This window comes from Lissotriton helveticus, chromosome 2_1 (genome assembly GCF_964261635.1).
Source record: "Lissotriton helveticus chromosome 2_1, aLisHel1.1, whole genome shotgun sequence".
Classification (NCBI taxonomy): domain Eukaryota; kingdom Metazoa; phylum Chordata; class Amphibia; order Caudata; family Salamandridae; genus Lissotriton; species Lissotriton helveticus.
Window position 1 is genome coordinate 454,581,504 of NC_136059.1, and position 17,795 is coordinate 454,599,298.

The 17,795-nt window shown below is 44.3% G+C and overlaps 1 protein-coding gene across 1 annotated transcript in view; it reads right to left on the bottom strand.

The window, feature by feature from the left end:
• The window catches only part of SLC38A9 (solute carrier family 38 member 9), a 396,909-nt gene that overhangs the window by 314,799 nt on the left and 64,315 nt on the right, over positions 1-17,795 (bottom strand). The window contains exons 4-6 of the mRNA XM_078675090.1: positions 1,983-2,104; positions 1,833-1,896; positions 1,612-1,705 (exon numbers count right to left, since the gene is read on the bottom strand). Of these exons, the coding sequence (XP_078531216.1) occupies positions 1,612-1,705; positions 1,833-1,896; positions 1,983-2,104 (280 nt within the window). The remainder of the gene's footprint in view (positions 1-1,611; positions 1,706-1,832; positions 1,897-1,982; positions 2,105-17,795) is intronic.

Consider the following 17,795-nt stretch of genomic DNA (forward strand, 5'->3'; position numbering starts at 1 on the left):
ACTCCACCGGATAGCGTTGCTATACAGGGCCATGCAGGCAGACGCAGCTGGGCTGCCTCCTCAGGCCCGCACAGCATGGGACTTAGGGCCAGATGTATCAAACAGTTTTACCCATTCTGTGTCTATGGGAAAATGTGTTCGTACTTCTGGCCCTTAAACACTCCACTGAACGAAGGGAACTGTACACGGGTCAGTGCTCTAGCACATTCCGTCTCGTGTAACACCAGCTTTAAACTGGTCTACTACAACTTTCCCCATAGGACTTACTTCACTCCTAAGACCCTGCAGTGCATGACCCCGACTCATATGGGTAGCTGCCCTCGCTGCGGTGTCCGTGGTGGGGACTTCCTATACTTAACATGGAAATGTAGCTCGGTCCAAATTTTCTCAAGACAGGTGGTCACTGGCATTGCCAGGACCTAGCGCTTGAATATAGCTCTTTCTCCTCAGTGTGGTCTCCTAGGCAACGTCAAACAACCTAAAGGTCAGAAGGTACAATATAAATTCTTACAACTGGTGTGGGTATTGCCTAGAAGTAGGGTTACTATCACCTGGGATGGGCAATCGGACACCGTAGATAGAGCACTGGCATAAAGACATATTGGAGTGGTCCCAAGCAGAGGAATCCCATATGAAACTCAACAGGCGGGAAGACAAGGTGAAGGATGACCTGTCCGACTGGAGGGATTTGTGTGACAGACTCCTAAACATGGAATTAGGTATTGATTTAACGATGTAACGGACAGAGTGACAACTCGGATTGCAACAGGGGGTAGAGGGAGGAATGACACACGAGCAGGGGGTCCAGCCTCAGTTGAACCTAGGTGGAGAGACGAGGCATTCCTGTGGTATGAAAGTGGCTATTTTCTGAGTAGTGCTGTGTGTTCAGTGTCCTCAGCAATGCATAATGCAATGCTATGTCATGATTGATTGTGCATGCCTCGTCTTCCACCAGATGCACCACTGCTTGCTGATGTTCTTTTTTTTCCTTGTATTGTTCTACTAAAATTAAAATAAACATTTAATATAACTGTGTAATGAAGTGAGTTATCATATAGTTGATGGAAATGCCCCGGAATATATTCGCGTTAACTGTCACTAGTGAATTAATGACCCCAAATCCACGATTTGGCTTGAAATACTGACCGATAGAATCAAGTTCCTGTCTTGAAACATGGTCCATGGAGTCATCAGTTATGACATGGCAAAACATTTTGTATTTGTATAAAATGAAACATCCATTCCATATGTTACCAATGTATGCAATATCGGTCTAAAACCACAGAAGCATGCTGATGGAAACATATACAGCAGGAAATAACAGCTACACGTGCAAGCTATGTACTGGAATTAAATAAAAAGGCAGTTTTGTATTTTTATGGCCTCAGTGACACCTATGAGTGCCTCTCTCACATTATACACAAATTATAAAACCATGTTAAGGCACGCAGGAAATACATATGGAAAATAGTTGATAACATACAATGGTTAGTGGTTAATATTATGATTCCTGCGATATGTGCAGCACTGGTGCACACCTTTGTTTCAGACTGTCAAAGAGCATCTATTTCTACAAAACTATGTTTTAGTAAAAAAATCAAGAATTCTTACGTATTGACGCCCGTGATTTCAAGACTCTGTAGCAGCAGTAAAGAGTCAAAAAGGCCATTACAAAGAGGATACAGACTCCAGTTGTGAATCCAGCCTGTGGAAAGCAAAATCAACTTTCAATATACACAATATATTCTGAACCATGAGCAGTAATGTTAGTGAATAAGGTTAAAATGTAAGAGTCAAAGATAACATTACTTAGTTTTGGACTTTTATCTCACCTGCTTTATACCCCAGGGGATACTTAGAATGGATGTACCCATCATTGTATTCCAAATCATAAAACTAAAAATAACACAAATGCATGATTAGATCAAGAAATAAAAGATGTCTAACCCAGTGGTCATATGAGAAAGATGAAGGGTACTTACATTGTGACTATGCTTGAGTTTTTACCCGCACCATCGCCACAATCTACAATTTTGTAGGCTGTTCCCAATGGGCTGTATATGTAAATTTCCTCTGGAGCAGGAATGACATGGTCTGGAGCAATCTTAAACAAAAGCAAAACTATTGTGATAACATTAACATGTTTGAATCCTTTTGTTCAATTAGTACGCTTATATGGCATCAACATACAGAATTACAATTTTGTTTCACAAGTGTGCATCGAAGACCAATTGAGAGAGTGTGGTAGATTAACATTAAATTGCTTCAACTGTGCAGGCGGACAGACACTTTACATCCTTTTTTCTTATTCTCTTTGTAAGAGTGGCAGAGCCAAGATGACTATTAACAATACATTTTGAGATTTTGTGAAATAGGAGGAATATACATTGCATCACCTAAAGAGGTTGTTATTAAGGCCTTGATACACAAATTATTTTGTGTACTCATGTTCAACACAGCTACATACAAATTTCACTTTACCAAAATTCCTAATTCTGTGAATTGTTGTAATACTCCATTGGCAAATATGAAAAATCCACCTGTGTACAGAGTTTCAGCTTTCTCAAATGTATTTGTAGGAGATAGAAGTGTGTGGGCTTATTTAGGGGAATACAGTTGTTCTAGGTGTTGTGTAACAATTCGCTGATACAATGTTCACACTTTCTCACACGAAGCAGTCTTTGGGATCAGGCATCAATTATTAAAATTTGATGTCTCAAAATATGTCACCCATGTGTGCCTAGAGTGCAGTGGACTGTATCAAAAATGTATTTATTTATATTGATATATTTATATATAAATCTAAATTTATATATTCATGTTTTTGAACATTTCAGAAAGAGCACGGTAGAATGTCTTTATTGCCTGATGCTTTTTGACCACTATATTTGCAGCTTTACTCTGCCATGACGAAAACCTGTAAATTTGAATGTTATGGTGCACCAAAAGATGGCACCAGAAAGGTAGGTGCTTTGCTGTTTTTTCTTCAATATTATGATTGCTAGCAAAGAGACAGATTAGCGTTTTTCCTCATTCTGATGAAAAGTGGAATTTGTTATTTACCAGTTATTCCCTGTGCCATTTCATCTTTATGTGTAAATTCTACAATTACATAAATGCACATGGGGATAAATTAATGTTTGTTTGTGTTACGCATCACACAGTTTCAGTTTCATGTTGAATTCCACCATATTTTGTGACTACGATTGATAGGTACATGGTGACACTAGATCAGGTACATAACATTTATTTATAAACAGACTATTTTCTAATGTATAGCTCAATAATGCAGAACATGTGATACAAAGATCAGAAACTCTCATCTCTCCTGAACAGTCTAAAAGTACTATTTGTAGAGGTAAAATATGTAGCAGACATAATTGTAATGAGAGGTTAAACACCAGATTGCTATCCAACACAAAGTTATAGATGTATGATTTTCTGAGATATAGGGGCCGTTTACGATGGCGGTGAGACGAGCGCCCGTCTGTTAGGTAGTCGGCGGTCGCGCCCTCCAAATTATGATCCGACCACCATGGAGGCAGTCGGAAACATGCCTCTTTCCATTGAGGCTTATGTTGAGGCCCGCAAAAGGGCCGCAGCACAAGCCTCAATGCCAAAAGGCCTGTTTAAGCATCCCTGCACCCTGCGGCAGGCACCATGCGGTGCCTGCCACAAGATGCAGGGATGTTTGGGGGGCACCACAGGTGCCCCTTAGGGCCCATAGTAGAGGGCCACAGGGGCCCAACTAAGGGCCCCAAAAAAGCCTTTCCGCCAGCCTTTTCAAGTCGAAGAACTGACGTGAAATAGCTGGCAGAAAGGTGGATCGTAAGCCCCACTGCAGTGCCTGAGAAGGCACCACCTCCATTGTGGGGAATGCAATCAGACGGACTGCCCAACGGGCTCCTCAAGCCAGTTGGAAGCTATTGGTCGGTCCCTAGGCAAATGCGGTCCGACCGAGTGCATCCTAATGCGGCGTTCGGACTGCAGTTAGAAATGTTGATGGGACCGACGGCACATGGGTGTTGGCCCCACCGACATCGCAATGGGCACCTTAATGTTGGCCCATTGAAGAAATCCGATTGAAATGGATGTCCCTTAACACAGGTAAATGAGGTCTAATAATAGCCTTTGTAAAAAAAAAAAATAAGTAACATTACTTCTCAGATAAATAGAGGCAGAAAAGAGACAATAAATTTCAAGTAAAATTTAGTTAACTAAAAGTCAGAAGTTAGAAAACTGTACACCCATAAACCAAATTAGTATTAAGAAAAACTACTGGATTAAAGGTTTAATGTGCGGTAGGCTTTTTGCACACGGAATAAACAAGACTATTTCTAAAAATCGCTAAATGCAATAGCAAATTCAAATGCTTTTCTGCTGACAGGAGGTGAATTACTTGATGAGAAAATTAGAAGATGCTCGTTGAAGTTATGTAATAAAACCAAAACGGATAGCAATTGAATTGAAGAATTTCTATTCATTCTAGATCTTTGAAGGTTTAAGTTGGGCAAATCCAAAATGCTCAACATGGACATGAATGAGCGGGGAAAAATGTAAAAGTATCGGGATGCTCAACAAGGCCAAATCTATTTGCCTGGGCAATTTCCTGAAAGAACAGAACTAAGTGCTTAAGAACTGCCCAGAAGACTTTAGGCTCTACTGCTTAAGGAGAAGAGATGTCCACCACGGCTGCGTGCCATTTGTGTGGAGGGTGTACACTTGCTTTCTTTGCCCTGCCTTGCTGGTGACTCACTTCCAGGGCTGGAGGGGACGGTTTAGTTTTGCCGCTCTTCCCCATTTAAACAAGATGCCACCGCGGACCTGCAGCGGCCATTGGTGAGGCTGTGTGAGTCTTGCTTTTACTTGTTTTTACTGCTGTTTGTTGACTTTCGCCACGCTTCTAACTTCATTTGCACTAGAGCGCGCCCTACCTGCTGTGAGCCTCGGTACTTGCCCTGTTCTACCGCAGCTGCGTGCCCTTTGTGTGGAGGGCATACACTTGCTTTCTTTGCCCTGCCTTGCTGGTGACTCACGTCCAGGACTGGAGGGAGCGGTTTAGTTTTGCCACTCTCCCCCATTTAAACAAGATGCCACTGCGGACGCGCAGCGGCCGTGCCTAAGGCAAGCCTGTCTGAGCCCGTCCGCGTCTGGACGTTGCCAGACATGCTGCCGGTTATGCTGGAGGTAGACAAATCTACTCTTGTGGAGACCTTCTCGCTATCAGGAAACTGATTACATGGAGCGTGATCTTAGAGGCTGCTCTGCTATCACGCTCCATGTTATTTGCTGGAGGGTTCGTTCTGCTGTAAAACTGCAGCTTTAATTCCTGGGCTATCACATCTTCTCCTGTTGCCCCCTCCCCTTCCAGGCAATACTATTAAACTCCTTAGCTTTGATGAAGCAAAGCTTCGCATTCGCGACGTGCTTTATTCATGAACCTCGCCCGTGTGTAATCCAGTAATAAGTTGTACGTCTTACTAACGTTTATTCTATGTTTAAACGAGGTTTCCCGACGCTTGCCTATGTGTTTTACTAAAATAATTAACTCGAGTCTTTTAAAATGGCCGCTGCTTTGAAATAGTGTCTGCGCATGCGTCAGTCACACTCACGTGTCCTGACGTGTTTGCAGGTTTGGAGGGAAATAGTTGCGCATGCGTAATACATAGCTTTGCCAATAACGTGGTACTGCTCGGGCCACTGCTCTTGTGTATGTTTATATGTAGCTAACATTTAGACTGCATAAGTATATTTTATAGTGATAAGTTGAAAGTACAAACCCTGTGATGTGTTTCCATAATGTTATTTCTATGTATTAATTTGTTCTCGCTTACTTTTCATGTACCGCGGGGAATGGGGGTCTGACTGAGCCGAATGCCATCTTGGAGGGCCTTTCTGCGCATGCTCCTCCATCTGGGGAACTGACAACCTTGACTGGTGGAACTTGGCCAGCTGGCAGGGATGGGCAAGATGCTCCTGAGAACTGACCTGAAAACCCAGGAAAATGGAGCCATGTGTCCCTACTCTGCAACAATGTAAATTGTCATTGTATTTCCCTGCAGTTTCTCATGGGAACCCCAATCTTGCTAGGCGGTACCCAAAGATGCAAATTAGGCATCCAAATAGTGTGTTATGATTGGTGTGTTACCCAAATCCTACCTTAGGACCAATCCAAATTGAGGGATTCTGACACTTTGCAACATTGGGGGGTGGTACACCATCCCCAAACTGTATATCTACCCTGGGTTCACCTAGGGAAATTGTCCGACTTGTCTGGTTTAGCTGACCTGTCACTGACCCATCGCACTCAATAGGTGACTGAAGATACAGAGCACTGCGGAGTACTCTGTCCGAAATTGACCATAGACTAAGGTTTTACTGAACCTTAAAGTGCTGGCGAAGCACTTTGCTGGGAGTTCGCTGACCCAATCGGGGTCTTGATCGATAGCTGCAGAGAGGGTGGAGCGCAGGCGTTGCTTCCAAACTGTGGGTGCGGTCCTGTCCTGAGCGGTCCTGTCCTGAGGGGTTCCTGTCCTGAGGTCCTGTCCTGATTCCTAATCTGAGGGTATCCTGTCCTTTCCTGGGTGTCCATTCTGCATCTGCTGTCCATTGAGGGGTATCCTTCCTTGAGGGTTTCCTGTCCTTAACTGACCCGTGGCCAGGGTTTGGTTTCCACACCAGTCTAGGTAAATATTGCTCTGAAATCCTTAAACTTGCACCTTTCTATTTTTCTGTCCTTTGCTTTAATAAAGACACCTTTGCACATGTTGATTATTCCATGCTTTTTGCCGCAACTACTGAAACGTAAAGTCAATTGCATATTTTCTTAAACTTGTTCCTATGTTATCCTACCTTTTAGAAATCATATTTTGCATTGCAGTTTGTCATTTTCTGATATGGTCTAGAACGGCCTTACTTAAACTGTCTAAAGAACTTTTACCTTAAATGCATAGCGTTTCTTGTTGCATCTCATATTAGCATTTCCATGATTACCCTGACTTTATTTCTCTATAGTTATGTACTTTTCGTTATCTTGATTATTGATTGCCTTATTCTTGTAAACTTAATGCTCAACGAAAACGAACTTTACATAAAGCTTTTAAAACTTCCAGTTGTCCGTGGTCATTTACAACAGTATTGAATGTCATTTGAGTTGGTATTTTGCTGCCTTTCCCTTTACAGCTAGCTCCCTGATCCGTTGAGGTCATAGGTACCCGTGTCGGTGGATGGTAAGTCGGGTACGCTGAGTAATAACAGTAGGGAAATTCACACAAATTGGTAGCAGCCCGTGAAGTCACCCTGTCAATGAATAGTGTGAATTGAAAGTATATGGGCCCGAAGCCGGAAACGGCGAAATTATTGGCTGGGTGACCTCGCGCGCTCTATCAGTTTTTCTGGCTAGCAGAGGATGGTTAGGGACTAGTTGAAGGTTAGGCAGGATTAGTTAGGCTAGCTAAGTCGGTAGCTGCTAGTATATTAATGCTGCTATAAGAGCGGCTGTTCCGAGGGACCCGATCACTCTCTTGTGAATACGCTGCTGAAATTCATGAATTGTTTTATTATAGTTATTCTTGTTCTTATCTTGTTATATGTATTAATCCATGCGTTTGTAAACCGTATCGTTCATTGTTGTCCGAACTCCCCGGGGAATTGAAAAGGCAAGTGGTGAATAGAATCCATTGCCTTGAGGTCGCAGGCTTAAGGAAAGTTAGGTGCAGGTTAGGATAACCGGGAAGCACTAACTAGGGTTTTTTCTGAATACATGTGTGAATAAATGTCAGTAACGAGGTTCATTGGCAAAATTCCCATAGTGGCGTAACCTAGTAAGGGTCACATCGGAAGAGTAGCAGGTTCATCGGAGCTTGGGTGAAAGCAGAGGGGTCCGCTGGGAAACCTTAGACTCGGATATATCCCGGAAGAGTGGATGAGTTTAGGGGAATAACAGGTTCACCGATGCTAGAGTGAAGGGTAGGCGGAAGAGATCTACCCGCAGCGCGTGAAAAGTAAATGGAAGTAGTTTACTTGCAGTAACAGATATCTTTCCTGTCTAGACACTTGAGCACTGTGGCGAATGTGTATTCGTTGTTAAATAACCAAGCACTAGCACTTTAGAAAGAAAGAAAGTTTCCGTTACCTTGTGAAGGGAGGGAGTCAGCCGCGAAGCATCTCTGACGTCACTCCGTGCCGCGCTGGGATTGGTAGAAGCAGCGGGCGGGTAGCGGGCTGGAATTGTAATGGAGGGGTGAAGCGCCGGAGCGTGAGGACAGTCTCACGAAGGGGCCGCGCACCCATTGGTCGAAACTATTTTTGAACGCGTGCACCCATTGGTCGCACGGAATTGCAAGGCGCGTTCTGATTGGAGGTGACATTGTAAACAGAGTTAAGCGTAGAAATCGTATGTGGCACTCGTATTGTCCAGAGACTAGACCCGATCCAAGAAGCCAAGGGTTTGAAAGGGATCAGTGGAAAGCCAATAGATACGATATTATGTACGGGACTAAGAGAAAGATGTCCCTTGTAAATAGGGTAAAGAATTATTTCAAAACAGACAAACCGATTAAATCCAGAGAGGGCGTTATTGTCCCGCCCCCGAACACTCCCGCCTCGTTCATGATGTTTGACCGAGGGTACAATACCTGTGTGTGGTTGGAAAATTGGGTAAAGTACACAAAAGATGACGGAATATTGGCTTTTCCGTTAGACGGTACTTTCAATGGCAGGATTTTATTTAATTTAAGAACCCGAATGAATGAATTGCATCCCAGACCGAGACTAACGCAGTATGAGGCATTAGAAGAATGGGAGATTGAGGCTTTCGAAAGAGAGAAACCCCGAATGGACAAAGGTCTGACCAAGTGGTACCCAAGGCTGAAACAAGAGACCAGGGATAAAAAGATGAAACAGTGGAGACAGAGCATGATTGTTGAGGGTCTGTTTCCCATGATGCCAGCAGGTACCCCTTCTGCGGGAGAGAAAAAGACAGAAAGGAGTAAGCATTGGGGAGCGCTTGGAGAGTCAGACGATGAATTGTTAGATGACATCTTTACGAGAAGTCCGCCCCCTTATGATGAGGGAGCCCGACTTTCCAGTACAGGAGGGAATCCCCAGCGTCCATCTATTAAGGAGGAGGACAGATCCCTAAGTAGGGGGGGAGGTGGTCAAGTACTGCCCTATTTTGAGAATCCTGGACCCACGGAGGTACGAGATATATATCCTAGAGTGCCCGTGAGCTCGGAGGAAAAATATTCCCGTGAAAGAGCCTTTTTCCCCGGACCTCTTTATGAAAACGAAGAAAAGCCATTAAGTTCAGGAATGCCCTTTTTGCAGCCTCCATATGGGGAGGAGCGCAGGTCATTTGGCACAGGAACTTTGTTCCCAAAACCAAATTATGGTGGGGGACCAAGTGAAACGCATCCTACTGCCCCGAGTCTTACCCCTCACCTGACCCCACAGATGATACCTGACCGGACATTAGGAAGAGTACTAGATGAAAGGGAGCAAGAGGCCCTAGCTAGACAGAGGACAGAAATAATTCAGAAAATCTCCCAGTTAAATACCAGTCCTGAGGCTTTGACTATTCCGGTAACAATCGGACCAGTGGTTCCATTGTATGGGAATAATGAAGGAGGTCCAAACCCTCCAGTTATGAACCCTATCATGGCCCCGCCGAGGCAGGAGCCCCTACTGATAGATGATCAGTCCAGTGAGTGCGAGTCCGAAGTTGTGTTTTTGGACCTGCCAAACAAACAGACCGGGAAGGGAGTGCAGAAGAGGCATAATCCTTTTAATGCGAAAGAAATTAAATTAGAATCAACGTCAGGTACTAGGAGTGTTTCTGTGGTAACTCCGGAGGAAATTGAGAATTGGAGTCGTGAATTAGAAAAACAGACTCCGCAAACGAAACCTTTAGACCTCTACAAGCTGAGGGTAGAAATAGAGGAATTAATGGCAGGAAATGTGGGATTGGACAGATTAAATACCTACTCTAAAGAAGAGTTGCTGTTTATGTGTAAAAGCCTTACCAGAAGTACTAGGGTGCTCCACGAAAAGTTGACAGACACTGCAGCTAGTATGGGGGTAGATATTTCCAGATCCAAGCCCTTACAAAAGCCTTACAGAGCTGAATTCTCAGACAAAGATATAGAGAACTTGAATGTGTCAGGGAAAAAGTTGCAGATTAAAGAGTTGATTGCAGTTTTGCAGAAATGGGGAGACGTGGAAAAATGGAAAAGCAGGTGGGCACGAAAGAAAGATGAGGCTCGATCCAGACAAGCGACCCCTGAGTTCCCTTTGAGAGAAGTAGACAAGCCTGAACAGTTATGCCCCATGCGTGAAGTACCAGGTGGGAGGTATGTGCACGTTCCATGGTCCAGACAGGATATTGTGTCCTTTACTAACGATTTCCCGAAATTGCGCGAAAAGCCAGTTGACTGGTACCGGCAAGTGGAAAGGTTCGTAAAGGTGCAAAAATGCCTGTGGAAAGACCTGGATGGATTTTTCGACATTGTGGTTCCGGTAGATCTATGGACCGAGTGTAAAATTGCCATAGGCTGGCCTAGTGAGGAGTACCCGAGGGACTCTAGCACAGGGGAGCCGTCGATTGAAGTGATGAAAAAATACAAACAAGTAATGCTGCATTTGAAAAATAAGGTGCCAGCAAAGGAAACTGATTGGACCAGGATAGATAGAACCACGCAGGAGAGAGACGAGACAGTGCACTCCTATTATGAAAGGCTGTTGCAGGTGTTTAAAACATACAGTGGTATAGATAACATCGAGATGAAGGATAGGACGCATTTCATTTACAGGTTTGTAAACGGTTTAAGGCCTGAAATTTGTCAGTGGATAAAGGATAACAAAATTTGTTGGCACTCCAAAAAGATAGACGAGGTCCTGCGGTACGCAAAGTACTGCGAGGACGAGATGGCAGAAAAGAAAAAGGCACTCAAGGAAAAGGTCATGTGGGCTCAGGTGAAGCTCGCAGAACAGCAGGAAAAACAGTTGAGTAACATGGTCAAAAACACTCAGAACCAAAGTCCTGGGGGTGGGGGAGGAGGTAAGCCCCGGCCCAAAATGAGCAGGGAGGAGGCTATGAAGAAATTTCCCTGTCACCAGTGCGGAGAAATTGGACACTGGCGTAACGAGTGTCCTTATTTGCCTGACGATAACCCCAAAACACCTGATTTAACTCCACAGACGCAGAAAGAAAGACCAAGAAAGACTCAACCACAGGTAAAAACGGTTCAGGTGCCCCGAGCTCCAAAGCAAGTACATAGGGGAAAAGCGACAGAGGGTGATGAGATAGAAGTCTGGGAAAGCAATGAGAACAGAAATGCAGCAACTTCGCAGTATCTGTTGAACGATACCTTCCTTTGTGATGACCAGTACTGACGGGGCCTGAGAGGGGAGGACGAGGAGTGCGTACTTGGCGCCTCCTTGCCGGTAGACCAGTCCGGACCATACATTGAAGGAAAGGTTGACGGAAATGATGTCACTTTTCTGTTGGACACTGGCGCTACCCGTTCTACTGTGAGAACAGTGGACGTTCCAAACCTACCCCTCTCGGGAGAAGCCATCCAAGTAGTGGGTGTATCTAATCAATTGATTAGTACTCCTGTTACCAAGCCCATGGAGATCTCAATTGGAAACTTTAAGGAAATGCATAGATTTGTCGTTTGCGACACTAGTCCAGTGAACTTACTGGGACGTGATTTGCTGTGCAAAATGAATTGTACCATCTTTTGCACACCAAAGGGTGTTGAAATTCAGACCCCAGATGAAGACGGCATTTATAAATTAATGTTAATCAGACCTGACTCAGAAATTAAACGAATGACCATGCAGGATTTGCCCAAAGAACTCCAAGAAGCAGTGAAGCCAGAGGTATGGGACTTTACTGGGAAAGATGTAGGGTTAATGAAAAACGTAGACCCCATACAGATAGCAATAAAGGACAATGCGGTATACCCCAATACTAAACCCTACAGAATGAATGCAGAAGTGAGAGCTGGTGTTACCCTGGAAATACAGAAATTGCTGGAAGGAAACATCATACAGGAAGTAATGAGTAGCCCATGCAACTCCCCGATTATGGGCATCAAGAACCCTAGTGGCAAGTACAGAGTAGTGCAGGACCTACGAAAAGTCAACAAGATAGTGGTCCCCTGCTGCCCTATTGTCCCGAACCCAGCAGTGATTCTGTATCAGATTCCCTGGGATGCTGAGTGGTTCACTGTGATAGACCTGTGTCATGCATTCTTTTCCATTCCCTTGCATCCAGATAGCAAATTTCTTTTCTCATTTGCCTTCAATGGTCACGTGTATGTCTGGAACAGGGTCCCTCAAGGGTACACAGAGAGCCCCTCTATCTTTAATCAGATCTTGAAAAAATGTTTGGAAACTTTGGTCTTACCTGGGAACTCTGTCCTAGTGCAATACATAGACGACCTCTTGGTGGCGTCTAAAAGTCATAGGGATTGTGTGATTGACACCATTGCCCTACTGAATCACCTGAGTGAAAAGGGACATAAAGTGGCCCCTGACAAATTACAGTTTTGTGCAAAATCAGTGAAATATCTGGGGCACCAGATAGAGAAAGGGGTCAGGAAAGTAATATCAGAAAGAGTGAGAATAATTCAAAAGATGCAGTTACCCCGTACTCAGAAAGAGATCAGAATGTTCCTGGGAGTGATAGGATACTGCAGACAGTGGATTCTGGGATTTGCAGTCCTAGCTAGGCCCTTGATAAAAATGACCAAGAGAGGAACACCAGATATTGTAGAATGGGATGATGAAAGCTTAACAGCCTTCACCAAACTGCGAGATTGTCTGTGTACAGCCCCTGCATTAGGAATGCCAGACTATTCCAAAGAGTTTGCCCTATTCTGTGACACTCGCGATAATTGCGCGTTGTCAGTCCTGACACAAGATCATGGCACAACGAGAAGGCCTGTGGCATATTTCTCTGCCACCCTGGATCCAGTGGCTGCTGGATTACCAGGTTGTCTGAAAGCAGTAGCTGCTACCTGCGCAAGTTTAGAGCAGAGTGAGTCCATTGTCATGGGACATCCGGTAACTGTGTATGTCCCACATGGAGTGGTAATTTTACTGACCAGAACAAAGACTCAGTATCTCACCCCTAGTCGGCTGACTAAATACGAGAGGATTCTTGTGGGTGCTGCAAATGTAAACATTGTTAGGTGCAGTATTTTGAACCCTGCCACTTTACTCCCCGACCCAATGGATAAGGAAGGTGGGGTGGATGATGAGCATGATTGCATTGATTTAACAGAATTCAATACCAAGCCACGTCCAGACATTAAAGAAACACCATTGCCTGTGCATGACAAGGAATTATTTGTGGATGGTTCATGTCTAAGACATGAACAAGGAGGCCTGAGTGCTGCCTATGCGGTAGTCTCCTTAACAAAAATTGAAGAAGCAGGTTATCTATTTGACATAAAGTCTGCACAAGTAGCCGAATTGATTGCTATGATAAAAGCTTGCAAAATTGGGAAAAACCTACGCATAACAGTGTATACTGACAGTCAGTACTGTTATGGGGTTGTGCATGACTTTGGCCAGTTGTGGCTACAGAGGGAGTTCCTGACTTCCTCAGGTACCCCAATTCGAAATGGAAAAGTCGTTCAAGAACTTTTAGAGGCAATCCAGTTACCAAAGGAACTGGCAGTGGTGAAGTGTGTTGCTCATAAGAAGAGTATGGACACTGTATCACTGGGAAATGATTTTGCTGATCGAGTGGCCCAATGGTGCGCCAGAGATCGGTATATCGTAAATCCAAAACGAGGGGGGCCAGGAACCAGCTGCCAACTTCAGGTGTTTGAAGAAGTGCCTACATGGGATGAAGTGACAGAGTGGCAGCAGGCGGCACCTTGGCAAGAGAGAGAGAAGTGGAAGGAAGATGGGTGTAGACCAAGACGTGTGGATGGTGTCATCTTAGGTCCAACTGGTATGCCTGTGTTACCTAGACACTTACTTAGCACAATGGCGAGATTGATACATGAAGGATCACACATTGGTAGGGACGCCATGATTCTAGTGTTCCAACAGACTTGGTACAGTAAAAAGTTCAGGAAAGTAGCAGAGTCCCTCTGCCAGAGGTGCCTGCCATGTCAAAGGATGAACGCAGGGAAGAAAACTGTGGTGGAACTGGGAAAAATTGGGAGGTCCGGGGGTCCCTTTGTGAGAATACAGGTTGATTTCATCACCATGCCCCGTTGTGAAGGGAAGCGATATGTCCTTGTCATGGTCTGTTTATTTTCAAAGTGGGTGGAAGCCTTCCCTACTCCCCAAAATGACGCAATGACAGTAGCTAAGTGTTTACTGAAGGAACTGATACCTAGGTTCGGGGTTCCAGTCACTATTGAATCAGATAGAGGCCGACATTTTCAGAATGAGGTGATCGACGAACTCTGTAAGGCCTTTGGAATCTCACAAAAGCTTCACTGTGCATACCGTCCAGAGGCTTCTGGAATAGTGGAACAAGTAAATGGAACTATCAAAAACAGATTAGCAAAACTGTGTGATGCAACTAAAATGACCTGGGTGAAGGCCCTGCCCCTGGTCCTGATGGGACTCAGAAGTGTTCCTGACCGCAAGACAGGCCTAAGTCCCCATGAAATCATTATGGGAAGAGTGATGAGACAAGCATGGGTGCCAGGAAGCAAACTGTTGAGTATTACTGATGATTTGGTGCTTGAATACTGCAAGAGATTGGGTGACCAAGTGCGTTCTATCTCTCGCCAGATCGGAGAAGACGCCATCCTCAATCCAACGACTCCCCTCCACAAACTGGTCCCGGGGGACTGGGTGAAGATAAAGAAACATACTCGGAAGAGCTGCCTGGAGCCAAGGTGGGGAGAGAAACGTCAGGTGATCCTGGTAACTACCACAGCAGTAAAGTGTGCAGGGGTTCCACGCTGGGTACACGCCAGCCACACCCAGAAGGTATTACCAGACGAGGAGCCTGAAGAAGAAGGGCGTCCAGCAGAGGACTCTGCAGGAGCCAGACCAGAAGTAGCTGACGACGTACAGCCCAGTACCAGTCGAGCTGCAGAATCAGCAGATGTTGGCCCAAGAATAGTTGAAAACGAACTACCAAGAGTCCAGCCTGCTGAAGGGGTCCAAGAAGCTGAGCCAGAAGTAGCTGAAGACGAGCTGCCGAGCATATGGCCAGAGGAGTGGATTCCATTGATTGATCTCACTGAAGACCCCATTCGAACAAGTGAGCGACTTTGGGAAGGTAGAGAGTGGACTAGAGAGGAAAAGCAAGGCACAGGCGAAGAACCTCAGAATCTTGAGATTCACATCAAAACTGAGGAAGGAGAAGGTCAGACAGGGACAGAACAAGTGATTGATACAGAACAAGTGAATAATACAGAGCAAGTGCCCGATACTGAACAAGTGAAGGATACAGAACAAGTGATTGATACTCCTCCACTGACTCCTGATATCGGGAAGGGACAGACTAGACATAGCGTAATAGTTCGAGCAGAAGAAAGTCCAGAGATCGAAGTGCTTGAACAGGATCAGATAGGATTAGAAGAACGTGTTCAGGAAACAGAAACAGAGACATTCGAAGACCAGACGCAAAACTGTCCTGAACGAGGCCAGATTAGTAACCAGGCAGAAGAAATAGATGCTAGCCCTGGAAACAGTCAGATAGAAGAGGAAGAAACTGAAACAGAATTGCCACAAACTAAGGAGAACAAGAGGGCCAGAGAAGAAAACGAAGTCCAAGTACCAACTAAAAGACTCAAGAAAAGAAAGCACATTGAGCCTGGATACATAAAGAAATTGAGACTGAGAATAAAAACGGTAGCAGAAAAACGTGCAGAAGAAAGGAGAAGTGCTCGCATAGCAGGACAACCAGAAGACACTTCCAAAAGAAGGAGTGATCGAATAAAGAGACAAAACAAAAAGTACAAGTCACCTGAATGGACACTTGTGTTGGAAGAATTTGAAGATCTTGATCTAACTGACGAGAGCGACGGAGAACCCGTTCCTGAGTACTCTGCCGAGGAAGAAGACGAGCCACCGTGAATTTGCACAAAGTAAGCTACTCGTGTAAAGTCACAAAGAGGGGTCGAGAAACTTCTTCTGAGCCAAAATGTCTGATTCAACCGTGAATGGTAGACCTAGTTGCAGTCGTTGCAAAACATGCTGCAAGGTATGTGTATGTAGTATAGTTATACTGATATTACTCTGGATAGGACTAACAATTTTCATTCCCTTTGCTGTAAGCAAAAATACTAATATTGTCCCTACTGAAATTGTAAATACTGACAGTGAGGAGCTGACAACACAGAGTGTAGCCAGACATGAGAGCACTGAGACAAACAAAACAAGACTTAGAAGCATCAGATGAGGGAGAACTACATTATCATGGAGTTAAGAACAGGACACACTTAAATGTTTTCGCAAACTTGTTAATACACTATGTAGAGACTATGGAAATTGAAGATTGCTATGTCTGCATGAAGCTACCTACTTCTGTAGCTGAAGGCGTGACATACCATCACTTGCCGCTGACATATGGAATCTCCTGTAGCATTTTAGCTAGTTTATTTTACAAAAGAGGACCGTTACAGTACTATTACTCTAATAATGACGTGATCTTTTCTGAGCTTCCTATACGTGGGAACTTGAATCCTGTACATACCAAAAGCGACGTGATACGATATATGGGAGACTACTTTCTGACTATTGGTGATATTGACATAGGTGACGCACACAGAGATAACTTGACTTGTTCTTTGCGTGAGCAGGAAAAGATGTTCCTGAACATGGCAGAGAAAAGGAGAATTAAAATACAAAAGAAAGCAAATGACGAAAGTCAGAAAAGACCAAGGTGGGCAGAGAACATGGAAGGCACCTCAACTGGTGGGGCGGGTCCTGCTCTGTTGCTGGATTTTGAAAAGAAAGGCAAGCTATGTCTTCACAGCGAGAAGACTAGCTATTATAATAACATTTTCATTGGTTCCAGTGAATGCGAACATAATTACAAGGTAATTGGAGGTTGGGGTTTCAAAAATGGGTCAGAGCCTGTGTTTCCTGGAATTTATTATATCTGTGGGGACAAGGCTTATTTCAAATTGCCGGATCACTGGTATGGAAGTTGCTATTTTGGCATTGTCTTCCCGAAAATATACCATGTGAATGGAGTTGCTGGAAGCAGTGAAAATACTAATGGCTTAGTGCGCAGTAAAAGAGAAAGTATAGGTGAAATAATGGGTAGTATTTTCAGTGCACTGATACCTGGAGTGGGAGTGGTTCTGAACACTCACAGAATTTGCAAATTGTCCACTATAGTGGATGTGTTGTCTACTGAGACAGCTCATGGATTTCTGCTGGTCAATACCGAAATGGTTGCGATCAGATCAATGGTTTTGCAGAACAGACTTGCTCTTGATACCTTATTAGCAAAAGAGGGCGGAGTCTGCCGGATGTTGAAGGCGCAACATTGTTGCACTTATATTCCGGACAAAAGTGTACAGCTTAAAAGATACGTGAAAAACATTACTAATTTGGCAAAGGAACTCAAACCACTCGAGGTTGACAGTGCCTGGAAGAGACTGGTAGATGGTCTCTCAAATGTAGGTCATTGGTTTGCTAGCTTAGGTAAAAGCTTATTGTTTAAGATACTGATGCCAATTGGAATTATAGGTCTTATCCTATTTTTCATATTTGCCTGTTGCAAATGTCGCAAGCACACCGGAAAGCATCAAGTGAATGCCAGAGGAGTGAAACGAAGTGTGGATGAACTTGAATTAGAG